Genomic DNA, 27,806 nt, shown 5'->3' with positions numbered 1-27,806 from the left:
GCATGGAGAGCTTGAACCTTCATTGGCAGAAAAGAATTGATTGATATAAAAGTGAAACAAAATATTCTCTCAGTGCTTTCCTTGAAGCTTATTTTGCTTTTTAACAGATTGCTCTATGTAAAACATCACCATTGACTGTTGTCTTGCATAGGGTGACTACAAGCTGCAACAAGAGGCACTGGATAATGTTCAGGAACAGCTCTGTGCACAGGAAAGCACAAAAACCTTGCTTCGCAGTGAAATCAAGAGCTTGCAGGAAAGCAGAGCTAAGGTGAGACAAAGGCTGTACTTGTACACTCAAATCTCTATGCAACAGAGTTGCATCCAAACCCACTATGGTGGTGTAGTGACTATGGTGTTGTGTTGCTAGGCGTGGGGGAGGGGTATCAAAATCCGACTGCAGCGGTTGCATTTCTGTGGGGGCAAAATGCAAAAACGCCCATGGTGTTGTGCAGTGGGTGCCCGTTAAAAGAACCTCAGATACCATCACCATCGTCAGTCCCAATAAGTTTCATAGCACAGTTGTGGTTCTTGCTGGTTTTCTAATGTCAGCTTCGCTGCTATACAGCTGCGTTATGCAGTAAAGCATGTGCAAAATATTGCAGTGAAGCATACGAAGAGTAGAAAGGAGTCACTGCTGCGGAACATAGTATGTGTTCCTTAATTATACACATATGCCTGCGCCAGCTCCAGTCACAGTACAAGTGACGATGTGTCTAAAAGCTGTACTGGCAGCCATTCAGAACTTTTTCTGACATTGCTGTGGTGATGTGCCTTCCTCGCTTTTACGCTGTTTTTCTGTGGTTTCTTGAAAAATGTATCAACGGGGTTCTGCTGTAATTGAAAATGTGGAATCCTATACAAGTGAAGTGGTAACAAGGAATTACAATGTAGAACACTTTTTGCTAGTAGTTACTTCAGATCACACTTTTAAGCCACTAATTATCCAGTGACCAGAGATGGTGTGGATGTCACAGCCCAAGCGTAGATGGAGAAATTATGCTGATGCTGCTGCATGTATTGGCAAAATCAGAAATGAAAGAACGCATTCTAGTCAGCCCCATCATTATTGTATTTTCATTGTCCGTGACTGTACCTTTGTGTTCAAGCATTCACTTTGTTTTTCAACATTGGTGTTATTCTGAGTTGCAGCTGAAATGTTTAAGGTATCGCATGTTTAACCACAGGCTATGCAGTTATGCCACAACCAAGCACAATGTTTTGCACAGAAGCAGTCCCCACATTATTTCTTTCCTTCTTATATGTCAATTTATGTCGATAGTTGTGGTAATCACATTTATAGGAACAACACAAAATGTTTTTGTGTAACGTTCACTTTTGTGTTTTCCTGTTGTTTTGGATAGCAGTGGTTTATGATGGGTTGATGAACATTAAAGAGGCTGGTTTAGAGTCTTTCATATTCACTGATCTGACATGCAGGAGTGAGAACTTAATGCAGTGGAACCCCAGTTATACGTCCCTCGGTTTTGTGACGACCCGGGTTTTACGACGGATTAGCGTTGTCCCGGCAAAGTCCTCATTGTTCTCCACAATCACTTTTTCCCTCTCTTCTCGGTGGCATTGCCTCTCGTTGCTTTGGGGAAGCGTTTCTCTCTCCCCCACCAGCAGCCACCTGCGACGCTCGCTGTGCTGAAATAGCGCCTTTTCTTCCCCACAATCACTTTCTCCCTCTCTTCTTGGTGACATTGCCTCTCATTGCGTTGGGGAATCGTTTCTCTCCCCCCCACCAGTAGCCGCCCGCGATTCCCACTGTGCTGAAATAGTGCCTTTTCTTTTCCACAGTCACTTTCTCCCCATCTTGGCAGCGTCGCCTCTCGTCGCACTGGGGAAGTGTTTCTCTCCTTCCAGTTTCCCAGCAGCAGATCGCCAACAAGGTAGCACGGAGAGGTCTAGGTTTATCGCACGTGTTCGTAGTAATCCTAGCGACCAGTGTTCAGCAGAGGTTTTGAGTTGTGTGGAGCAACGCGATGTACGATGTCTCGAAAGCGGGCAGTTCTGTGGTTCGGCAATAGGCTGAATATTACCGAGGAAGCGGAAAAGTGGCATGGAGCCACGAAAGCCAGCATTGTCCGGGACCTTAAGTAACCCGGATCTTTGGCATCATTAAGTGCGCCAGGCAAGGGTACCGGAAGTGGTTAGTGCAGCGTTGGCTGGTGGCTATGGAGCACAGTGAGTTGGAAAAAAATATCACTGTGCTGGACACCATGCATTTTATTGCCAGTTCATGGAATGCAGTGTCGCGAAGCACACTCACTAACTCGTTCAAGCACTATGGCTTTAAGCGAGAGACTGCCTCCTCTTCTGGGGACGCAACAACCTCGATGCCGCTTGAGGCCGATGCAGGCTTCGCCGACGACTATTTCAAGCGTTTAAACCTCACCACGACCTTTGCCGAGTACTTGGAGGCCGACGACAATGTTGCGATCTGCGGCGAGGTGTCGCTGGATGACGCCATCGAGGAGGCTTTGCCTAGTGCCGACACCACTGCGACATCGGACGAGGACAACGACGATGCCACAGATGCCGTGCCTGCGCCTACCACGTTCGCTGAGGTGCTACGGCACATAGATAGCATCCGGAACTTCATCTGTTCACGCGACGCTGTAGAGGACTTCCTTTTGGACGTTGCCCAACTCGAGCGAAAGCTTTTGGTTCGCAGATCAAAGAAGGTGCAAAAGAAACTTACCGACTTTTTTTAAAGTTCGCGCCGGCTGGCGGGAATCGCGGCAGTGGGCAGTGGAGTGCCATAATGGTTCGTTTGAATACAGCATGGTTGGTACCTGTACTGCAGCATTAATACTTATCGCATTTACTTTTTCGGTAATTTGGGTTTCCAAGCCCTGCAGAGTATGTTAGTAGCTTACATTGAAGTTTCTTGTAAATCTGTCGTGCGAAATAAGTAGTATGTTTATAGGCATAATTTATGTTCGGATTTTACGAGGCCCGCATTTTACAACGCTTTTTCGCGGTCCCGAGAAAGTCGTATAATTGGGGTTCCACTATAAGGTTTCCACCTAAATGTGGCAGGTACTGTAGAATGACATTCTCTGTTGCATAAACGAGAAGAAAGGGAGTTAACCGAGGGGCCCCATTTTTATTAGTAATATCATAAGAAGCCAACTAACACTGACACCAAGGACAACATAGGGGAAATTACTTGTGCTTAATAAATGAAATAAAGGAACGATAAATTAATGGAAACTAAAGTGGATGAAAAAACAGCTTGCCGCAGGTGGGAACCGAACCCACAACCTTCGCATTTCGCTAAGGTTCCCACTTGCGGCAAGTTGTTTTTTCATCCACTTTAGTTTCCATTAATTTATCGTTCCTTTATTTCATTTATTAAGCACAAGTAATTTCCCCTATGTTGTCCTTGGTGTCAGTGTTAGTTGGCTTCTTATGGTATCTCTGTTGCATGTAGCTCAGTGGCTCTTTTTTCTTATTTATGATGGTAAAATAATGATTGTAGACCACTTTGCTACAAATATTTATCTGAAAATGTTTGTTCAAGTATGACTAAGTTTTGACTAGCAGATGTACTTATAACATTATGTATAGCACCACAGTCTTGCACATTTTCTTGATATTTAAACAGCCTCTTGTTGAATGGGGAAGCCTTGGTTTTCAAAAGCAAGAACAATATCAACAGATATCATAGGAAATTAGTGTTAAACTCGATAATGGCCTTGTTTGCTAAAGCTTGTAGTTTGTTGCAAAACGGTGTGGTCATTTTTGTATACGTCAGTCATCTTGGCAATTCAGAATTTATGGAATGTCAGAACAAATGTCATTTATATCTAGGTGTGTTACTTCATTAAAAAATGGCTGTCAACATTGTGGAGGTACAAAAGGCAGTACACAGTTGAAAAATTCCGTGGAACTGGAACTACTCAACTCATGGAATTTTCACCATAGGCACGCACTGTCATGTGTTGGTATTACTGTCATCTCCAGTGTGGTGATCACACAAGCAAGCTTAGGTGGATTTGTTAGCAATGGGGTTTAGGGGCACAAGGGGTATTAAACATTGATGTGCAGTAGAACCTCGTTGACACGTTCCTGTTTTGCACATTTTCCTGGCACCAACCTTGGTGACCAAGGGCACTAAATGTGACCCAATACAGTTTTGCTGCTTTCTTACCACATACTACTTTTCTGGAAACCACGCTTTATTGCACTAATGTTCCCTATATCACCAAACTGTGATCGCATGGTACGTTTTTCGAACACCAGATCCCACGTAAACAAGGAAAGGCTGTCATGCCACGTGGCTCCACTCCTTGAGGCAGCCGGCCGCAGTGGTAGTTTTGCCGCAGTGCTCGACCGCTTGTGTCACGTGGCAATGCCGGCACGTCCTTGGGCTTTCGGTATTGTTCCAGAATCTCTTTGGACTTCGCACATCGTATTCATTGCAGAGGCTCTGCTTGCATTAGTGTGTTCGAGAACTACGGTCATAGCATTGAGGAAACGCAAACCTTTGACCATCAAGGAAAAGCTTAATATACTTGCAGTCATCGACCAGAACCAGAAAAAAAAAAGCAGGTTGACCAAGCCAGTGAGCTTAGCTTGCCGGTGTCAACTGTTAATGCGATTGTGTCATAGCGCATGGAAATCAAAGCGAATACCTTAGTGTTTCGTGCTGGGAGAAAGCAAGCCCACGGAGCAAAGCATGGAGAACTTGAAGAAGTACTGCTGAAGTGGTTCAGGCAGGCGTGGGCTCCCGGCGTAAGCATTGATGGCAGCATTCCTCGGGGAAAAAGCATTGGAAATTGCTGATGTTTTGGGAATAGATGACTTTACCACGTTGAATGGCTGGATCAATCATTTTCATAAAAGACACGGCATTAGCTATCGACAGATAAACAGAGAAGCAGCAAGCGTGAACCCGCTTGATCTTGGGAACAGGATCGCACTGTTCGCGAGTGCTTTCAATGCTTATGACCCGCACGATGTGTGCAATTCAGATGACCTTGGCCTGTTCTTCGGGGCTCAGCCCAGGAAGTCCCTAAGCATGAAGGGAGAATCCTGTCATGGTGGTAAGATCAGCAAAGATCGTGTTACGATACTCCTTTGCTGTTACGAAGATGGTAATGACATGATGAAGCCGTGGAGGATCGGAAAGGCAAAGAAACTTACGTGCTTGTATAACATCGCTTGCCTCCCTTGTGTTTACAAGCACAACACAAAGCCGTGGATGACGTGTGATGTCTTCGAAAAGTTCCTTCAATACCTCGATAGAAAGGGTGCAAAGGATGTGAAGGTGTGTTGTTTGCGGACATTTGCACGGCTCATCCAAAAAAACATGTTCCTCCGTAATCTGCACATTTTCTTCCAGTAAACAGTCAAGCCAGTTGCAACCACTGGATGCGGGTGTTATCAAAAATGTGAAACACATCTATAGAAAGTGCATTGTGCGTCACTTACTTGCTTGCATGTCCACGGGTGAGGATCCTGGGAAGCTATCACCATTGGATGCAATGCATTATCTGAGCCAGTTTTGGGAGGACATAAATCGCGAAATGGTAAAAAACTGCTTTAAAAAGTGAGCTTTTCAGTGCAACGCAGCAGAAGTACAGCCCCGAGTTACCGACGACACACTTGAAGTTGAAACAGAGGCGGAGTTCCGCTGCATTGGCGCGCTTGAAAATTTTGTTGCGGTTGATGGCAACATCCTCACGTGCGAGCTACAAAGCATGGCAGAGATAGTTGAACCAATAACAGGTGGCGAAGCACAATTACCTGAAAACGACGACGAGGACGATTGCATTCGTCCGCCGGCTACTTTGACCAAAGCCCTCTCCATACTAGATGCGCTGTGCTGCTTCTTTTGTGCCAAGGACAACAAAAAGGCTAAAACATTTCGGCAGTGTATGTAAAAGGAACTTCTCCTTTCTCAAGGTCAGGTACTACACTAGCAAAAGATTTCAGGTATACTTAGTAGGAAATAAATCCTGTCGCATCTCAAACCTTTCTTGCTCTGTTGTTATTCTTCAAATTTCTCGTGAATTTGGATCGTACAGTTTCGTGGATACTACATTTTTTCTCGCATTTTCATTTTTAAAATAGATCAACAAGGTTCTACTGTACTGTCTGACAGCTCTTGTTAACCCACAAGGAAGTGCGAAGCCTGCAGTTCTTTGAATGCCGTTGGCTACTGCAACTTGCTCAGCATGGTGCAGGATGCATCTTAAGTGAAAGTGCATTCTCTCAAAACACATGAATATTTATTTGCTGTTCTTTTGCATTGCTTAACTCTTTCCCTACCATGGGGAAAATAGGTGGTTTTTGTAGGTTACGCCGGATATCTTTCTCTGAAGGAACTACTGCACTCAATATTTTATGTAATACAGTAGACTCTCGTTAATTCAAACTCAAAGGGACCCCAGGATTTTGTTTGAATTATCAGGAAGTTTGAATTATCGGAAGTTCTCGCATATACTATGACTCTGAGCAAGATTACAGCGCACATTACAATTAATTATCCACTTAAATCATATTTTAAACATTTCACTCTTTAATTACACAGTAAAAACAGAGCAGAGGTGAAGGATCCAGAACAAGTTTAATGGAAATCTATGGCTGACTAGACCGTTTGAAGAAATCATGAATTGTTGATTGTTTTTTCTTTACATGTGCATTAAGAACAAAGTTCTCTATTCCATTAAGAGCAGCCAGTTGTTCTTGAGAATTTTCTTCTACAGTCAGAAATTTGCGGACCTCGGCAAGGTAGTGGAAGGCCTGTGCTGCTGTCACAGAGGATTGCTCTTCTGATTCCTCTTCACTTTCGCTGCTGTACTGTGCTGGCAGCACCTCGGCCACCAAGTCGTCCAGGGTGTCTTCCCTGCACACGCAGAAGTTATCATCGGCAGCCGCAAGTTCACTGAGGTCAGCAGCTATGTTGTGTGCTTGGAGTGCAGAAAGCACTAGCCTTGCTTCATCGCTCTCCATTTGGAGGCAGTCTTCACCTTCATTTCGAGCGCAGTCAGGCAAGGTATCACTGGTGTGGCCTGGTATGCGGAAGGCATGCTGGAAGCAGTTCCGTATCGTTGCCGATGTTACTGCACTCCATGTGTCAGCTAGCATTCCCACAGACGACAGCAGTGTTACGCTGTACGACATGGAATTATCCATGCATATTAGCATCCTCTTAAGGAGTAGCTTTCTGTAGTTTATCTTCAGACATTTGATTACCCCCTGATCCAGAGGCTGGAGGACAGCTGTTGTGTTTGGAGGGAGGAATTCAAGACGAATTGCCTCCAGCCCCTCCACGTCACCGTGAGCGGGACAATTATCCACTATCATCAGCACTTTTCTTTTATCGCGCTTAAACCGCACGTCAAGTTTCCGCAGCCAATCCTCAAACAAAGATTGCGTAATCCATGCACGTGTATTTGCTGCATAAGAAACGGGAATAGCTCGGACGCCTTTAAAGCATCTCGGACGCTTCGATTTGCCAACAACGAAAAGTTCGGGCTTGTGACTACCATCCATATTGGCACAAACCATGACTGTGAGCCGCTCCTTGCTCAGCTTTCCGCCGGTGCAACGTTCCCCCTTGCGACACAATGTTTGCTGAGGAAGGCACTTGAAGAACAGTCCCATTTCGTCAGCATTATAAATGTCAGCCGGGGAGTATTCAAGCAGTAGGCTCTGAAGACGCGTCTGCTGCCAGTCGGTAGTAACCGCCTCATCGACCGCTGCCGCTTCTCCACTTACTGTTTTGAAAGTGAGGCCATGTCGCTCCTTGAATCGCGACACCCATCCATCACTACACTTGAAGTCTTCAATTCCAAAGCGCAAAGACAGTTGTTCGGCCTTCTCTCGCAGGATTGGTCCACTTACTGGTAGACTGCAGTTCTGAGCGCGCTTCAGCCAAAGAAAAACTGCCTTCTCAAGCTCCGGATGCGCCGCCTCCCTAAGCCTTTTTCTGTCGGGAGCGAAATGGCCTGCGTTGTTTCGCAGCTTGTCTTTCGCTTTCACAATCGTTGTCAGCGTACTTTTTGTGATTCCATACTTCAATGCCACAGAAGTCTTCTTCGCTCCAGCCTCAACTTCTACTATGGCTGCCAATTTTTCTTTCACAGAAAGGGTTCGGTACTTCCCCCTCGGAGACATGATGCTACCAACGCGGGCGACCGACCAGGGAAAGAAAAGCGCGAGCGGTCACGTGATTCGGAATCGGCCGATGCTACTCGCGTCACTTTCGCACCTTTTTTTTTTCCTTTTCTCGTGCTCTTTGTTTTTACGTCAGGTTTTACGTCAGTTTTGAGCGTTTTGACAAACGCAGGTGGACAGTCGTCATTTCCACAAGTTTTGAGGGTTATGTGTTTTAATTTCGAACTTCCTGCTTTGAACTGGCTAGCAAGCATGCTAGCAAGCCACGGAAAGTTGAGCAACAATGTGCCCTTCGGGAGGCTTTTGTTTCGAACGTTTGTTTGTTAGGCTCTTGTTCGCTTTCTTTTATTTTTTTAGGCCATAGTGCGCTTATTTTAACATTTTCCGCTGTTGTGGTGATATAAGAAGTCAGATTTTTCACCAGTGGTGGGAACGATAGCCGATAATTTTCCGGTATGGACAAGCAAAAAGTACGAATTAACCAAATTGCGGTGTTTGAATTAAGCGGCCTTAAAATACATTGAAAACATGGCGAACCAACCAAAAATTTGATTTTTGTTTGAATTAACCGAAAGTATGAATTATCAGAGTTTGAATTATCGCGAGTCTACTATACTTAAACAAAAGACAGAGTGAATGCACTTTTCACACAACATTTTTATTAACGAAATGTCATAAAAAAAATGGCATAAATGTCATAAAATTGAGCAAAGGTTGTGAAGACACGCTTGTATCTACTAAGAAAAATATGTACAACAGATTATGAGATATGCAAAATGTACTGCCATCTGATTGGCACTATCTCCGAAAAAATCTAAATTTATCTTTGAACAGGTATTCCACTACAAAAATTTAAGTGCTAGCACTACAGTTTGGCTTGCCAGGCTACGGCCGTCGATGTTCTGGGCTGGCTTGCGTCATTGTTAGACTTTGACTCTGAGACCGACAAAAAGGTAGCATCCTCAGACTCGCTGCAGCTGGATCCGTAGATACAGTCAGCCACAAATGAAGTGGAATGGCGAGATCTGTGATCTTTTGAAGTGCGTGCACCGCTCCCGGAAGCGGCCATTTTTCATTTCTGCTTTGACGATCGCCAAAGTTTGGAGTGCGTTCAAAAATTAACGCCTGGTGGGGAAAAAGCGAACTGCTTAGAAAACAAAAATATAGTTCTCCTCCTTCATGTCCTATGGTGCAGTGTGCCCGTGAATGGCGCAGGAAGTCTCGAAACCCACGTTTCATATCATCTATAGCGGGCGGCCATTTTTGCTTTCTACTTTGACGAGCGCGAAAACTTCGGAGTGCGGTCAAAAATCACTGCCTGAGAGAAAAAGACGAACTGCTTAGAAAAAAAAAAAAAAAAGGTCTCCTCCTTCACGTCAGATAGCGCTGTGTGTCCATGAGTTGCGTGGAAAATCTCAAAACCGGCATTCCAAACCATAGTTAGTGGGCTAACGATGCCCTTTGGGCGCGGTACAGAAAGAGTTAGTGGTGGTACAAATGTTCCTTTCTTTAAAATTCAATTTGTGTTCCTTTGACATGAGAATTGTGTTCCTTTTATTAATAGAGGAAATCAAGCACAAAGTTCTCTTTAGCTTCCTTGTTAAGCTATGGTGCCGGTGATGCCAGTGTGACGCCAGTGATCTTACAGTGCTTTAGCATTTTCTGGCAATTTTGGTGGAATGAGCGTTCCCAGAAATGGTCAGGTTAAGTCGTTGCTTTTGGATGCAATGTAATAGCACTTCATTGATTGACGATTAACTAGTCTGCGCAAAGTTCACTCGACCGATCTAGTTGGATATTCCTTACTATTGCCTCCTTTAAACAATGTGAAACAGAAACCTGTCTTTCACAGTTAAAAATGGATTGAAAATTGATGTGCAGTGTGCAATGCCTGGTGTGGCTGTGGTGAACTGTGCTGAAGGTGTTTTTTTTTTTTTTTCTCCCCCCCCCCCCCCTAGTTTGCCTTGAGGGTTGTGAATGTGATGACAGAAAATGATAGCCTGAAGGAGACCATCCAAAAGTTGTCCCAAAAGCCTGCTGTGAGTTCTCCTTCGTGTTCTTTAATGGTCAATGTGTGTTTGCATGTTTTTAGTACTCGGATGACAGGTAAATTTATGCACCCATCATGGTGATACCAGTTATACCACATGCCATTGACAAACATCTGGCCTTAGCTGGTATAGGTCTCGTAAATGTATGTTTGTCATTAATGATTAGTATATGGCAATTTTTTTAAATGCTCAACTGTCGTCTGGGCGCACTACAATTGAAAGAGGGGATTCTATTCTTTGCTCAAAATATTTGGGGGTTTATATGTGAAGTTGTAAGCTATGGACATGATAAAACTTGTAGAAAAAAATTTGATATTTACTGTTTTGCTGTTATTTTCCAATATATTGATGACGCGAGAAATATGTTGAGTATTTATTTTTAACAGATTGTGCTGATTGGTGCCTGAAAGGGGGAATGTTACTGTATTTTGCAAACACAATGCAAAGGCAAACTCAATGAAAATGGGGGCAGGAGCTTTTGGCAAATATTTGACAAAATTAATATGGTTATAAGTTTATGACAAACTAATGTGAATTGCAACTGTAGCTGTGAGCTTAATGGGGCCTTTTAGCATAGTGCAATCTTCAATTATTACAACAGTATGCACCCAAGTGGAGCTAACACTGCATGCAAGTGAGGCCCTCATGCGCTTGCATTGTGTTAGCAGATTGCCTGCCATGCTATGCTAAAACATCCTAAAAGCGTGCAGTGGGCTTCACTGAGAAGCAAGATGAACATGTACCTCGGTTTGGGCTGTGAGGCTGCAGGAATGCGCATTGCAGCAAAGGGTTAGGCCATTAGCTCATAGATTACCATCATCATCATATATTTAGTAGTTCCTGCTGTTGAGCTAGCTGGTGGGTGTAGAACAGTAACCATTTTAGTGCCAAAAACACTGTAACTGAAAGTGGTAGTCCTTTCTTTGTGTTTTTATTATTGTAGTTTTAGCCTTAATATCGTTACCGTTTGCATATTTAGGCTCACTGTTACAACCTTATGCTGCTTCAGTCAACTCAAAGGGCGTGTGGACAATAGGGAGCGGTGGGTGGTATTTTCCCCGCTGCTAACCATGGGGAGAACCCTCTCATGAATTTGCCTTAACTTCATTTTTCTGGCTTCGAACGACTTTTTGACTTTGCAAATTGTTCATATTCAACAAAATATTGCGCCACAAGCTCAACAATTCACAATGACTGTGTATGTGGACAGTCTTATTTGCCTTCATGCATTTAGAAACATATGATTGTTTGGAAATATACACAAATAAAGGCAAATAAAGGCAGATAAAGTGAAACAAATAAAGCCACAATATGGTTTGGAGCCACAGGCATGAACAGACATATTCATGTAACAATACCCATCAATGATATCTGAACGATCGCAACGCCATGATTTCTTCTAGTAATTTGAGTAGGATGCTCTATGCCTACGACTAGTTGGCCTTATTAAGCAATTTCCTTCACTGCTGAAGTCCGATGACACACATTTTAGGTCATTTGGCTCAGATTGTGTGACACAACAGCCCTTTGACTGATCATCTCTATGTGTTACAGGATGTGTGCCTTGTAATTTTGTCAGTCAGTGGTGCGGTAATGATGGTTGCAGCTGCTTCTGTTTTACTTGTTAACCAAATCCTTATGTCTGTACAGGGCAACAGTCTTTCTTACTACTCTTGGTTCTTGATGCTAATAAGCACAGAAAAAAGGATGAAACGTGGAAATGAACTGTCCAATTACATTGTCTGTAGAAAAGAAAGATCACATGATGGGAATGTAAAAAGTTGAAATTGGGTAAAAATCTCATCTGTACTATAATGACGGTGATGAGGCCTCATGTTCTGCAAAGAACAGCACTTTAGTGTATTGATTGCCATAACCCAGGACCCATAGATTAACTGCATATTATTGTACCAAACTGTGTTTTTGTCTTCTGTCCTGGCAGCCTAAATTTTTATTGCTACATTTAAAAAAAAAAAAGAAGAAGAAGAAAAAGATCTCAGGTGTATTCTCGCGTCTTTTTGTATCTAGCTTACAGCTTACTTATGTTGTGGCCAAGATTTAGCACTTATCCTCCCCAAGGCACAATTCACTGTTGTAGTTTCAATCATAGTGTACTTGTACCAGTAGTGCTATGCTTGTTCTTTGATACCGTACGGCACTGAAGTCTTGCCTTGCCACACATTCCAGATGTCTGACAGTGGCATGAGCACTGAGGATGATGACGAGACACTCGACAATGAGGTGGGTTTTTGGTGCAAACGGTGTGGCTCAATCCGCCATGTTCTTTCTGTAAATACTTGTACACGTTCACTTTACAGTTTTACTGCGGTGGCAGTTATACCGATGCTTGAGGTGCATTCACACCGTTGGCACCACTGGCATCTTTGTTGGACTTTTCGCGGATTGCAAATGCGTGGCTTGTGTGTGAAGGTTTAGAGCGGGGGTTCTCAAGCTTTCTAGCCTTGGAGAACCCCACCAGCTTTCCTAGAATGGTGTAGAACCCTTCCCAATTCCCCCCTGCAGTGCTTATACACATACTCGCCATAAGGGCCCTTTAAAGCATAAAGGGAATGCAATAAGAGAGAGAGGATGGGGGAAGGAGAGCAAGGCCTAATTTTCTCTGGATCACCTAACCAAAGCAGCACGGCCACCATGTCTGATTGCGGTCTCCGTTATTTTTTCGCTTTGCGTGTAACCTTTAATCTTGAAGGCCATCACTCATCATGAGGAGCTCGCAATAATACACGTACAAGCGATATTTTTACGTGCTGCTTCCCGCATTGTAAGGCATTCAACACATTAACGGGCCCCTCACCAGTCCACTTAGCAAATTTTGGTTATATGGTGGAAGTTACGTGTCCTCTACCAAGGGAGCATTCTGTCAAAATCATTTTTCAATTGGTTCATTAATAGCCAAGATAGAAATATTTCAGTGACATAGTTTCACTCTCAGTGCACGCAACTGCACGAGATGGGAACAAGCAGACGAAATGGGAGTACATCTCTCTTGCTATGGTACGAAGTAAAACAAAGACTCACATACATTCAGTTAGCAGGTTTTATTATTTTCCCGAACTTTAATTCTTCTATTGAAGCAACAGATTAAACAAATAACTGATGTTACCTTGAATGCTTCTTGAAGCCACATGTCACATGGCGTTCGGTTTGAAATTTAAGCTCTTTTCACGGCGCGTACAGACGTAATACTTAGCAGGCATAATTGTTAGCACGTATTGTATGCACTGTGCTTGTCAGCTCAAAATGGCCAGAGCTGTTGAGGGGCCCTTTAAGTTGGGCGAATTGGTTACGAGTGTTATGAATCGTGGTTCACGGCATAATTCTAGACAGGACACAGCGAGATACACAGGACAAAGGTCGAACTTCAACTGGTCTTTACTGCACAATGACCCAGAAGCAGCAATTGTAGCACAAGGGTGAATGGAAAACATTGCCACTGCACTCATTTTATTGCAATTGCAATTATGCAGAAACTCCAGGCAAATTTTCACCGTCGCCATAATGTTTCAGATATACACTAAACCCTCTTTCATATGTTATGGGTAGGGGTGTGTGAACGTTTGAAAAGCTCAGATATTATCAAATATTATGTGATAGTATCTGTATTCGATTCAGAAAGTAGATGTCTGAAATTTTCGAATATACGAATCAAATTTTATATATTGCTAGCTGTGTGGGAGCAAACACGGCTCTTAGCATTTGTTTCTGTGTAATCTAACAATATTGGGGCGATCTTGGGCCGAATTTTGTGATGATTTCGTGCTGCTAGCAAAATTTTGCCTGTAAAGCACACTTTGCCACTAATTGTGCGCGCACGTAATTCCGCACGCGTAATGTGTGTGAGAAAGCCCACCTCTCAGCAGCAAGGGGCACAGGTTTGCGGATATCAAGGGTGGACTTTTCTTTTTAAGCATCAAATGCTTTTAGCTCCCGTTGTCGGCGACCGTCAAGTGTCCTTGAGTCAAAAGCCAGAGTCGTTATCTGGGCAAGTTGCAAGAACAAACCGAAATCATCCGGGAAATCAATCAAGGCTACACTACATAGGCTAGTTACTTCCCAAACAAGTTACAAAAAATATTGTTTCCGAGTTCTTCCAAATGTTCACAGTATCAGTCAAGCTGTATGTCTAGTATGCTGAAGTTTTCTTTGTCATTTCCAATAGGGCAACGTTCAAAGGGGCAGATATAGGGTACTATACCAGTATAGGGTACTAAACTATACTATATATATAGTACAATTCAAAAAGGGCAGATATAGGGTACTATACACTTGATTGTCACCTTTTGGCACTGAAACACAGTTGCCTGTGCTCTTTTCAATGCCAGCAGTTCGTCAGGCCCGCGGCGCGTCTGGTGCGCCAGCAGCACCGGTAGCATGCGGGAGCATCCAGGCCGGTAGCCTCTGGCCACTCCGTTCGTCCGGCGTACTGCAGGTGGCTGTTTGACTGAGACGAGACTTGCAATAGGGTTCTGTCTGTGACGGGAAACTGTTGCGTCGATATGGACCAGTGCACAGTATGGCACGGTGTGGTGTGATGTGGTGTGGTGTGCTGTTGCAAACATGCACTACACCCATTTTTAGATTGTGGCTACTACCATCTCCAACCAATCTGCTTTGCCGGTAGCCATTTCATGCCTAGATCTACTCTCGATTATGGGAGAGCCAGCATTCTTTTTTTTTTCAGCCCCTAATACTCCCCCAATACTGAACTTATTGCTTGACAGCAAGTGCGATGAGTGATGTCTGGCGCAGGGTTAATTGTCTCCGATTTTATGGGCATTTGATGCGGTATAACAGTGCACAGGGTGGCGAGGACAGCTAGTGAGAATGACTAAATTCTCCCAGTTAACATGAGCCAAATACACAATGCTTTAGTGTAATGACCTACTCGTCTAGTTTTTTAGCATTACGTAATTGCAATGTTCATAAATAACAAATTAACATAACTTGCTAATAAATGCATTTGCATATGATAATTTACTATTCGGTTTGATATTCAAAGCTAAGTACTCGTATTCGATTCGCATTCAATAATTTTGATAGTTGCACACCCCTAGTTATGAGAAAAAGACATACAGACTGGGTACACGTACGATACAAATTTACTAAAAAAAATTTGAATTACATGAAGCGTTGCGTGAATCGCTGCAGTATGAGACGCCGACACACTCGTGGAGCTCGAGTGGCCCCAGAACCACTTAGTTGTTATTGCCACTTGGTCATATTCGTTATCGCAGTTTGGTGATGCACTGAATGTTGGTACCAAAAAATCATGTTTTCTGGGCACATATTAACTGGGAAAAAAGAAGCCCAATTTTTCGTTAATTTTTTGTGTTAAAACATTGGCGCTTGGAAATCGTATGGAATTAGATTGTACCAATGAGGTTCTGCTTACTTACAACGAGGTTTTACTTACTTACTACTTAAGATACTAAATTAGAGCTTGAACTAGTGTCTTATTTTTGCTCAGTTTTGACACTGAGGCTTTGGCAATAATTTCTTTGTCGCCAAAGGTCTATTAACGAATTACCTGAAAAAATTTTTTTATTGAGAAATTTATGATTCATTGAGGTCATCTTGATTTGAATACTACTAATTAGATGTTTCTTTTAAGAGTAGACCGTACCAGATTCACGTGTGAGTGCACATTGAATATTCAAGGAAGTTAGAATTGTGCTTCTGCCACAGCACTCATTTAGCCAGGGTGCTGCTGTGGGAAGTTAAACCTTGTCATTTAATCACTGTAGCGGTGATTATTATTCACTTGTTATTTATTCTTCCACTTGTCAGGTGAACAACAACGTCATCCTCACTTCGTCGGCTGCAAAGGAGCTTGAAGACAAAGTCAGGGAGATGATGGCTCGGCTCAGTGCTGCTGCTGACGAGTACGCCAAGCTGTACCGAAAGTTTAAGAAGCAAGAGATGCTGCTGGCATACTGCCGTTGTGCGACAACAGTGAGCCACCTCTTTCTTTCCTCTCACTCCTATATCACCCGTTGCCCTCTATGGGCAAAGTGGTTGGCTTGTCATTCGTGTCGCAGCAGCTAGACGCGGAAGAAATCTTGGATAACCTCCAACTTTGCTTAATTTGGTTGACCTCAATCTGTTGCTAATTTGTTAGTGGTTTTGTCATCCCGAAAGAGTGCCCATGCATTTTTGGGTCAGGTAAAGCTTGTAACAACACAGAGTTCCTTGAGACTGAACCCTGTGAAAGCAAACCTTCTTTTGATGGGGGGAGGTAGGGCGCTTCAGTGCGCTGAGCTTCAGGTAAGACAAACATTCAGTAAAACGAGTTCTCGGGCGAGTTGGTCACTTATTGAAGGCATAACAGCAGCGCCAAAAAACACACGCGAAAGCAAGGAACACTGACTGACACGGACAAACATGTTTCCTTAATCTGTTATTTGCACTTTTAGCACCAAGTTCCTTAACTTTTACACATATGCTAAAGACGACATATTAAATTAGGCTTGATAAGTAGACCACTCACCTTTAGTGCCAAATCGGTCAATCTCACCATGAGTGGAGGCTTATTAAGCTACGCTGATCCTTTGAGATTCTTGCGCCAGCTCTACGTTGTGTCATGGAGTTGACAGTACCCGCTTGCTGCTCCATAATTGCTTATTGGTGAAGTAAGGTTAGATTGCATTGAGAAGTTAACAAAGAGTCCACCTGTTGCCTTTTGGGAACATCTACTGCTCAAAGGTGAACTAAACAGGTGAAGATACAGTGAAATTTGAGATATATCACGCTTGTGTCAACAGCACTGGAGAAGTTCAAACACAAAATTCGGAGAAGGAAAGCTTTGCCATCATATTTTTCCTTAATTATAAATTTTTCCACCAAAGGAAAGCAAATAGAGTTATGAAAGACTACTGTACTGAGTGAAAACTGATTTAGTGTTGGCCTTTAGTGTCCTTTCAGGCCATACAAGTGGTGCTGTAGCCATGAGCATGTTGCACAAACAATACCTTCGTGCTGCCTGCTTTGTCTCTTTTACACTTGTTTTATTGTGATAGCAATTGTAGGGACAGTCCAGGGGAAATTTCGCCGTCATTGTAATGTTCAACATAAAGTCCAACTGTGATAAGATTCTTTTGCTCAGCACGCGCTCTGTGCTGTGGTTGCGATGGTGAACTGAGGATGGTGGCTTGATGCATGCCGTTTTGCCGCCTGCCTAGTGTTATAGGTCATGTGATCGAGAATACGCAAGGGGGGTGCACGCTTTCACTCCCACCTAAGGCGTACAATGCACGAGGGGCGATGGCATCTTATTGCACTTGGACTTAATGTGGAACATAGCGCTGCTCCGCTTCGGTGGCTCTGGTCATGAGGCATGGGATTTGAGAGGCGCATTCGCAATCAGCCGCCTGTAATTCTACCATTTGACCATCTGCATTGATGGAAGTTGCCAATTTATTGCCTCGGTATTCTTTTGCAGTGGCCATTAAATTTTGTTATCCAGTAACCTCACAACAATGAAATCGGCGGGGAACGCAAATAAATTCGCTTTTGCAAGAATTTTGTTGTCGCGAAATGAGACAGCACGGATAGGTAATGCGTCGCAGAACGAAACTTTACTGTTAAAATTTCATTAGCCTACTTGGCAAGCTTGCTCAAGGCTATAGAACTGCATTGCCGACAGAACAAAGTGCAGCCTCATGCGTCGATCAGAAGTGGCAGCACTGCCGTGGAGCAGTATTCTTGGTCAATTGCTTTCGAAAATGCATATCACTTTTGCGAGATTTCGTGTAACTCGGCACCAGACACAGAGCAACAGCGCTCCACATAAGCAGCAGCATTTCTCCAACGCATGCTGCCGCCCGTAGGTGCCGACGCGTCCGGTGCCGAGTGCGAAAGTGATCGTATCTTGTATACCCGAAGCAAGTCGATCGAGATTACGGTCCCTTCATGCAAATCTGTCTGGCACCGAATACGCACGTGATGCCTGTCAGGTGGAACCAAAATCAGCGTTCTTGAAGCGAGGAGTGCGTATTCCCAGGCAATCGCGTTATCACAGCCCAATGCGCGGCACTCCATGCTGTGACCACCGTCATAAACGATTCCACTTCGGTGGGTCGTGGATTTTCTTGTTATTGCTGCATTTTTCTCACTGAGGTGCACATTATGCACTGCACTAGGTTCTCCATGTAGGTTCTCCCATGGCGGTAGCAACATCTGTGCTGCTTCATATGGGCGTTCAACAAACAAGATGGTGGCCATGACCTGTTTCTGGCATGATTGCTTCCGGCACTTGGTTGTTTTTGTAAACAAAGATGGTGGCACCCAAGCAAGTGTAGTGTGGTGGTATTTTACACAATTTTAGTTCAAAGCAATTTCATTTGAGCACATTTTCGAACCTGCTAGCCTTGCACGAGTAGGTAATATGCGGGGTTATGTTCGGGTGATTTTTTTTTTTTGGCAGTACAGCGACATTTCGTTGTCAAGAGAGAGAGAAATTTATTTACAGAAAGGCAGAGAGGTCGGCCTGAGCTATAACTTGCTCTGGCCTGCTACTCTACACTTGGGAAGAGGGCGGGGAGGGAAAGGGCTGATGAATGATGATGGTATAAGGATGAGATGCGTATATACAAATTCACAGAGTTGTGGACTCTCTAAAGCCGTGCTTCCAGCCCAGTGGCTTGGAGAAAAGCTATAGCGGCACTTGTTACCAGGGCTGCGCTGTTTACATTAAGCCAAGGACCTAAAGGAAACTCGTCCGATAGCGGTCTCTCGTGGATCTTTGCAATGGAGGAGACAAGTTGCTGTCGTTCTTGCGCGTAGGTGGGACACACACAAAATATATGTTCAAGTGTTTCTGGCACCTCACAGCATTCACAGTTTGGGCTAGTATCACTGGCACCTATCATATGTCTATAACGGTTGGTGAATGCGACACCAAGGCGAATCCGGTGCACCATGCTCGTGTGGCTTCTTTTGAGCTTGTGAGGCATACGAAATTTCATTTCTTGGTCCCATTTGTGTAATCGCTGGTGTCGTCGATCTGGTTGGGTCCAGTGTTCTAACGTAGAGTTGCGGTTTATGCGACGAAGTAGGGCGTTAGTGTCTGTACGTGAGAACAGAATGCGTACTTCACAAGCACTATCTAAAGCAGTTTTCGCTTCAGCCTCTGCCTGTTCGTTCCCGATCAGGCCACAGTGTGAGGGTATCCACTGAAAGGGTGACAATGTGGCCATTTCTAGTTGCGTGGTCGAGGCGTTCTGTAATTTCTATAGCCATGGAATAATATGGGCCCCGTCTGAGGACACAGTCAATCGTTTGAAGAGCTGGCTTGCTATCGCAGAATATCGTCCATGCGTGAGGTTGTCAAGAGGTATGCATTGAATCCTATGGGCATTTGCCAGGAATATGACAATATTTTATTGTCGCAAGAATTTCGTAGTCATGGCATTTTGTTATTGCTGGTTTCAACTGTACTAAATCGTGTATAAACACACTTAGTTATATTAATGTTCTAAATACATGGTGTTCTATTGAGAAAAAGTTATAAAAAGTTAGCTACTTCGTTATATTGAAGTTTCTTATATCAAGGCTTACCTGTACTGGAAAAATAACATCAGAGCTTCTTAATCTTGCAAGTACACATACTGTTCTTATTTCTGAGTGTGAATGCTCACCATTATCAAGAATTGCCTAAAGGTGCCTGTTGACTAGCATTTCGAACAGTTGACTCAACTTCTGAATGATTTGAGTGAATTTGACTTCTCCGAATCTTTAGCCAAGTTCAAATTAAGAGAAGTTGAGTTTCAGCAATGCTTTTATGTATATTGTGAATTTCTTTTGCTACGTAATTAATTTGTCTAGAGGTGATCGCTGTGTTTTCCAGATCGTGATTCACGGGGGAAGTTTCCTGAACTCTTTTACAAGAAATGTAGCATGAAGCAAATGACTGCTGGAACAAATGCTTCTGTGCCTGTAGTGTGATTTTCCTGCTTCACACTAAACTTAATAGCGCACCAGCCAGCCGAAGTAGTTTGGCTCAAGTATATTTCTCGAACCCGTGTCTGACTGTACTTCGAGTTGTAAAGTTCGATGTGGCTGCTGCATGCTAGCATTCTTCTAGATGATTGTTATTTGTTCCCTCTCCTGTGTCGAGCCTCAACCTCGTGCTGTTTACTTGGTGGTAGTTTGGTGTTTGATTGTAGTTTTGCTCTTTGGCCTGTTGTTTCAGAATGACCAGCACACTGCCCAATTCACGGCATCTAACCCACGTATGCTGCTTTCCATTTCCTTACTGTGCGCATTATACTGCATTTACTCGATTGTAATGTGCATCCAGGTTTTTAAGCCCAGAAGTAACAAATGCCTTTAACAATCACCCTGATGCTCATACTTCAAGAAAAGAAATGTAAGGTCCGTGACTGTTCTCATACCACCGTTTCATTCTAACAGTGAGATAGAATCTTTACGGCTGTATATATCATTTGAGATAGCACATTTTAAGTACCTTGCCGACCATGACAACCTAATGAGCTTAAAAAACAGGCACAAACAATGTCATTCACAGCTGCAGCTGGCTTGTCAATTTCATTGCAGCAACTTTTACTGCCAATGATAATAGTTTGTTACTATTGTAGTTTTCGTTTCATTACAGCGCACATTTATTTCTCAGCAAATATTTCTTGAAAAAAAAAAAGTGCTCTTTAGAATCGAGTAAATGCAATAATTTTCATTGTGTGAGTGCAAAACTTTGAGGAGCACAGGCACATTGCAGTTGACTGCTGTCACACCGGTTACACAAACACTGATTCTATTAATCTTTTGTGCAGTCAGTGTAAAGGCCAACTGCAACAATATCTTAATTTGGCTAAATTAGTTATAAATGAGTAGTATGTATTAGTGGTACAATCTTGAGAAATCTGTAGGGCGGGTAATTGTCTAATTTTCTTATTAACAGCCTTTAAATGGGACCTAAGCATAGTGTGGACACCTAGTTGTTAGAGGATATGACACAAATCCTAGATTGTTTTCAAGGCTTTTAGCCCGCTGCGGGTGCCGCCCGGTCTTAGAGCTTGTGGTGCGGCGCTGCTGTGCTAGTTCTGAACATGCCGTGTTCTGCATAATTTTTGGTGAGCAGTAATGGCATGTTTGTTTTTGTTTGTGCCTTGTTTTTATTAAAGTTTCGCTATAAGTAGGTATTATTCTTGCAAATTTTTCACAACACATTTATATACTTGTATTTCAAAAGGAAAACTTTGCATTCTATGTGTGCTATATACTGCGCAGAGCCGGGCTTTTTACGGGATACGAAATTTTCTTGCAGTTGGCCTTTAACACGCTCTGCACAGTGCAATTGCATCAATGCCAAGTGCTTTGCTCCTCATAGTTTTTCCTTGCATCCATGTGTTGTGTGCACCTTTGTCCCTACTGCATGCAACTTGGTGTTGATGTAATCCCTTCGCTGCATTTCAGAGATCACATCTTGCAGAGCAGCCGCAGCTGGGTCTAAGGAACTTGCGACAAAGAAGGTTTCAGTCAGTGTGCCAGCCATTGCTGAGGTAATAACTGTTATATATCATATTTTTCAAAACTACATCAGTAAATGTTCTAGAGCTCTCCTCCACTTTAGGCGTATTGGCTATCATATTTACAAGTGTGAGACCTCTGCTTTTTACTTCTTTTATGCCTACATGCTGACACACCATACTGCTCTGCAATTACTCCGCAGGCTGTGAAACCACTGACAACTTGACATACCTTTATTCAATGTTCAATTTTTATTGTTGCTGAAATTTGTTCTGATGCAAGTGTCAATGCTAATGCCTTTTGGTGGAACTTTTTTTTTGAATTTTTTTTAGTGAGTCAGGTCCAAAGGGGGCTGTGGGCGTTTTACAAGAGCAGGCTTTGCTCGAAGAAGAATCATAAGCAGCAGCTAAGGTCAAGTGTTCCTGTTCACATTGAAATCTGGGATCATGTCGAGTTGAAATATGAGCATGTTCTTGCTTTTACATATAATGAGTTTGAATTGACTCACTTTATAACTGTACACCCATTTTAATGCTTGCAAATCAGCTGTATTCGTGTAAAAATTTAATATGTCTGCCTGTGTGGCGGTAATTGTAGGTGAACATCTGCTGTATTATACATATATATATATTTTTTTTTTCAGTTGAAAGAGGTTGATATGGCACGTTTTCCAACCCTGGTGGACCTGTCCTGCAGCCTTCCTGGCACTTCGAATCTGACCTGCCAGGAGTGCCCTCCCACAATGGGAGTCGCTGCCACCAAGACCTCCAGCGTTGCAATGGCAGACTCATCTTTTCACATTGGTGCTCGGCCCAAGACAACAAACCTTTCCGTGATCTTCGACAGCCAGCATGGTGACGTCACTCCGGCATGTACCAAGTCACGCAAGGTCACTGCACCGGCTTGGAGGAGGACTCCTCGAGCATCACCGCTGTCCAGGAGTAGCCGACTGGCCACGCAAAGTAGCAGGCATGGCTGGAACTTGCCGTGCGGATTGCCACCTTACGGATTTGGTGGGCCGACAACAACCCACAGAGACCTGTGCCTGCAAGACGCAGCCGCGCAGACGGATGGGACCACGACTACAGACAGTGCAGCGCAAGTTGGAGCCACTGTGCAACCAATTCCTGGAACATCTGGTATGGTGCTGGTTGATGGTAGCTTTGTTGGTCATTTTCTGGAATGCAGAAGTACCTCGCCGCTTAAGCTATACACAAAATATGGCAAGCAATCAAAATCTGTTGAGAGTGACTTAGTACGGAGTCTGTCGTAGCCCTGCTGTTACTGTACTCCCATACATAGCAGGCAAAGCTGTGAAGGTTAGAGGGACTTCTCTTGCCGTCTGTGTTCACAACCAAAAACGTAGTATGTTATGTATTAAAGAAATATATAAAGTACGCGCCATGTAATAGACTATGTGTAAAACCTGCAAGTGTGCTTCTCCACACGCCTTCATTGATGTAACCTAGATGGCGGACCTCGGGCTAGAATCGCGAACATGCAGGTCATTGTCATCATTCCTGCCACCGTCCGTTCTCCGAGCCGTCTGTTTCAAAACGTGTCTCAGCTTTAATAGTGCTTATAGCAGGAATGCGGCCATCTTGGTTAGAGAAAGTTAGCTATGTGGGAAAGCTGTTTAAGGACTTCTACATATTGTCTCTTGGATGTAAAGTTAAGTGTTGTATTTTTACATTGCAGAATATGACGTGTAGCTCAGACCACTTATAATGTAACCGCTTATAGTGTAGGACTGGATATAATGCGGTCTTTACTGGCTCCCGTTTATCTTCCCGTAGAACTCGGTATGTACGCATACCGCTTACAGTGCAGTGGTGCAATACAAAATACAGTCGCTGACTGATTTTTCGGACTTGATGGATATTTGGGACTTCATAAATACACTGTCAGGGTTCTCATAGAGCTAATGCATTCTTGTGACCGATTTTTCGGACAAACTTAGGCCCCAACGTTAGAATTTTCAGGCTACATTGCTGATTCCGAGCTACACTTCGCGATCTTAGGTGCCGGCATGTTGGATGTTCCTCTGGCTTGGCTTCTAGTGGCCCGCTCTATATCCTTCAAGATTGGGAGGTGCACGCTTTCAATAGAGAGTGGACGACATAGAGTTTCTCACTGTAATACCTAGAGGGAAATCTGGCACCACCATTGATGGGAGTTTCCTAAGGGGCACTGTGCCGTCATGGGAATGAAGGTATATGTGTATGCGAGGCTTTTGTTGGCTGGTATTGTAAGAGGTTTCATCTAAAACGTGGATATGGCTACACAAATAATGCGTTCTTAAAGTAAAATCTTCATAAAATATTTCCATTCACGAATATTACATCTCCCAGTAAAGTTTACTCTCCTATAATGCATAACCAAGCGAAGAAAAGCAAGAACAGATGGCAAACTGTTCCAAAGCAAGCGCAAATCTTGTCGTCTGTCCTTAAATTTTAGCGGCCTGCTGATACTGCTTACGTTTCATATAATTGTGCATGCAAATAACAAGTTCTCATAGTTAAACAAAACATGTTTTTCTGTAATAATAAAGTTAGAACTACTTTTTACATGCTGTTTTAGTAGAGAATGAATTATTGTGACAGACAGAATGGTGCTTGCCAGGCACGTCTTCAAGGTGTCCTTGCTCTCCGAGAACGATGCCAATCCGAAGTCATAATATACCGGCATTACCATGCATACCACAGTGCAGCAGCGCCAGATTTCCCTCTAGGTAGTATAGTGAGAAACTATGGTGGGCGACATCCTCCCATCTCGGAGGCCATCCCCACTGTTCCTTGGCTCAAAAAAATGTTCCAGGAGATGCCACTTTCTCTTTTTTCGGTCAGCACTATCGTCATGATCACTCACTGCATGCGCAGAATGTCTGCGCCGTTTGCCGACCCCGAGCCAAAGAGGAAGTGCCTTCTCCTTTTTGCGCCCAAGTAACCCCGCCGTTAGGTGGCGTTAGCACAGCAACACTCGCGCCATCTCTCATACTACCCTGGAAGCATACCGACCACCGCAGTAAAGCCATGCAGCGAAGCCAGATTGCAGGAGATGGGAGCTATGCGAGAAAACAACATATCAGGGGACGCGTGAGAGTCGCGCATCCCCACAACTAGGAAGATTCAAGATCACTTCCTCTGCTAAAGTGGCCCATGTGCACGAAAATACTACTTGTAAATATATATGATGTCACACTGATGCACGAGCACTGCAGTTTGAGCGTAAGATTTCAAAGAGTAGAAGTTTGGCATTAGCTTCCTAACGCTATGAATATACAGTTTTGAAAGAATACTTGGTTGCCTTAATGGAATGAATGAATGAATGAATGAACCAGTCAGTCAATCTCTTGTACCAGCATTTCGTGCTTAAGGTCTTACTGTCTACTAGTGAGTCCAGATAAGCCACAGATTAAAGTTTAGCCCAACATTCACCATCAGAGTTATTGCGTCAGCTGAGCTGCCAAAGGCTGAGCTGCCTAAGCCAAGAACTGTCACAGGCAGCATGTGATGCCTCATGTCTATTACATTGTAGCTTCGAAAGGTAATTGTTTACAAACTGTAGAATTTGTGTTTATTTGAAATGGTCTGTGGAAAGGCACTGCTATGTTCAGCAATTTTTCCTTTTTGATTTTCTTTTGTGCCATCTCCATTTTCTTTATATGCTAGAAGAGGAAGCAGCTGCAGATCTTGACAGTGCGTATGTGGCAATTGAGATGCCTGATGCAAACAGCGAGTCTACCCAGACAACCAGTACAGAGTAAGTATTTTTCACTTGTTTGCACAATTAATGCACTCGACTGCCTGAAACTTCAGTGATGCAGTGTTATAGGCATGAAAATTTGTGCGCTCAGAAAATGTGATGAAGCTCATTGACATTGATCTTTTCACTGTGCTTAATGCTGAGAAACCATGATTAAAAATTTAATTTTATATACAATTTTTTGCACAACTATAATAAAAGGCCTGCAGCACCTCGTTGTATACTGCTTTGAACCATTAGCTCCAAATAAAATGATATTGCCTCTGCACACAACCGCATTTGCAAAAATGTACCAAGCTCAGCCACTAGACACTGGATCATTGCGGCAAAGCCATGCTCTTTTCTCGGCTTGATGCTGTAAAATGGAAATGGGCAGTGGCACAAAAAAGTCTAAACAAAGTTTATTTGTAAGGGAATAATTTCTGTAGAAATCCACAAGGTGGAGGAGGCTTAATGATAAGGAAAATAATCATCCACCCAAAATGTAGGTTTTGTAAAGTTCCTTGCTTGTCTGAGGACTCGAGGTGTGTTCACTGACTACTGACAGAGGGCCACAAGTAACGACCAGGGTAGGTATTCTGTAAGAGTCCACCTAGTGGACTTGTCCATTTTGTCTGCTGTTGAAGTTCTGATTGGCTGGGCTGGGCTGCGCGTCCGCAGACGCGAGGTGCCACAGCTAATCAGCACTTCAACAGCAGACAAAATGGACAAGTCCACTAGGTGGACTGTTGCAGAATACCTCCCCAGGGAGTGACTCATGAGTGCAGATAGAGATGTTCGCACCAGCAAGTGTTATGACCTGTTAGTTGCCAGCTTGAAATCTCTTGTGCTGTTTGCATGCACTTCACACCTGATTTCGCATAGAAAGAGTTCTGATTGTTGTAATTATTTAAAGGAAAGCACACAAGGCAGGGACCTGTCTGCTTGTAGCCCGCTTAGCTCAACTAATAAATTTAGAACGTTGGGTTTAGTAAATTCTTGGAGACATCAGTAACTTTGTAATTAGCTCACCCGGGTTCTGTGGGAACCTTTAGCATCCAACTAAGATTTCAGTTACATTTCACATGCAAGGTAAATTTTCTTGTGCAACGTTTAATGAAAATGCTCTTTTTTCCACCTAAGCTCTTGCTATAATTACACTTTGTGTTTTCTGACGCTTCTTTTTATCAAAAGCCTATAGCATGGAAGTGTAATGTAGTTTTGCCATATCTTTTTGCCATGCTTGTATCAAGCTGCACAATTCCAGATATGCAGTAGAGCCTCGTTCGTACATTTTGGGAAAAAAAAAATGAGAAAAAGCTTACTAACCGGGAAAACATACAATCTAGTCACAGAAAAACTTGGCATACTCAATTATAGTTGGCATCTTAATCCAAAGTGTTGCGTGAAATGTTGAGGCAGGAGACATGAGTTTGCCTTCTTTTTGTGCGGCTTCGACAAGCCTACATTAGTGCTCCTCAGGTTTGACCTGGGTCAGCGGCTTCTCCGAGTGGGGCATTTTGCCGGAAAGTTTTGACACGACCACTTGGAGTGAATTGTTGCGCCGCAATGATCGGCGCGAGACGTTAACGCACGTCGTGCAAGCGGAGACCCACTAGCCCGAGATGTATGTCATCATTCTACTATTGTGTAGTGCTCAAACTCTGTGATGGGCAACCAAAATGAAATCTGCTGGGTGATGCTGGAATAGGGTGCCACCAGAGTGAAACATGACGTTCACATCGTGCCGCCTGTAGCTGGGAACAGTGGTTCATTTGAGTTATCGTCTCTAAAAGCATAAAGCATACTTCTGCTAGCACTACGCTACGCACGCAGAGACACAGATAGGTGAAAGTGCTTATTTAAATATGGTTGGTGATGACAGTTGTGAACACCGCGCGAGACGACCGGCGAGGAGATATGCTGGTGTCGGAATAGGAAACTGAGTGCGCACCGGCATTTTCATGTGATACAGGTAGGCGAGTACTGCGGGGAAGCTGCTGCAGCAGGCAGCTGCTGTCCTTGATCGCACATGCCTCACACTTCTTTCATGTGTTCGTGGGATCTAGCAGCTGGAAAACGTGTCATACGATTGCCGTTTGGTTTATTGCTGAACATTGCTGCCGAAAGATTTTTGGGAATGTATCAGCTTGTACTAAAGAAGTACAACTGTGTTGGGTCATTTTCTTGTGTTTTCGATTGCTAGCGTTGGTGTTGAGAAATCGTACGAAATGGGATCATATCATATCATAGCAAGAACATTGCATGGTTTCACATGGAAGCTAATGACAAAAGGAATGGATTAGCAATACAGTCAAACCTGGATGCGACTTTGTGTTGATCCGACTACAAGTCAAACCCCATATTGTC

At 43.6% G+C, this 27,806-nt stretch overlaps 1 protein-coding gene across 1 annotated transcript in view; it reads left to right on the top strand.

Annotated features, from left to right (window-relative positions):
• LOC126530980 (uncharacterized) overlaps positions 1-27,806 on the top strand; it is a 43,991-nt gene that overhangs the window by 12,450 nt on the left and 3,735 nt on the right. Inside the window, exons 6-13 of the mRNA XM_050178326.3 lie at positions 152-271; positions 10,095-10,175; positions 12,375-12,428; positions 15,996-16,160; positions 20,398-20,437; positions 21,639-21,724; positions 22,336-22,831; positions 25,364-25,454. Of these exons, the coding sequence (XP_050034283.2) occupies positions 152-271; positions 10,095-10,175; positions 12,375-12,428; positions 15,996-16,160; positions 20,398-20,437; positions 21,639-21,724; positions 22,336-22,831; positions 25,364-25,454 (1,133 nt within the window). The remainder of the gene's footprint in view (positions 1-151; positions 272-10,094; positions 10,176-12,374; positions 12,429-15,995; positions 16,161-20,397; positions 20,438-21,638; positions 21,725-22,335; positions 22,832-25,363; positions 25,455-27,806) is intronic.

The sequence above is a fragment of the Dermacentor andersoni genome, chromosome 5 (genome assembly GCF_023375885.2).
Source record: "Dermacentor andersoni chromosome 5, qqDerAnde1_hic_scaffold, whole genome shotgun sequence".
Lineage (NCBI taxonomy): Eukaryota > Metazoa > Arthropoda > Arachnida > Ixodida > Ixodidae > Dermacentor > Dermacentor andersoni.
This window is presented reverse-complemented; position numbering and strand designations above follow the sequence as displayed.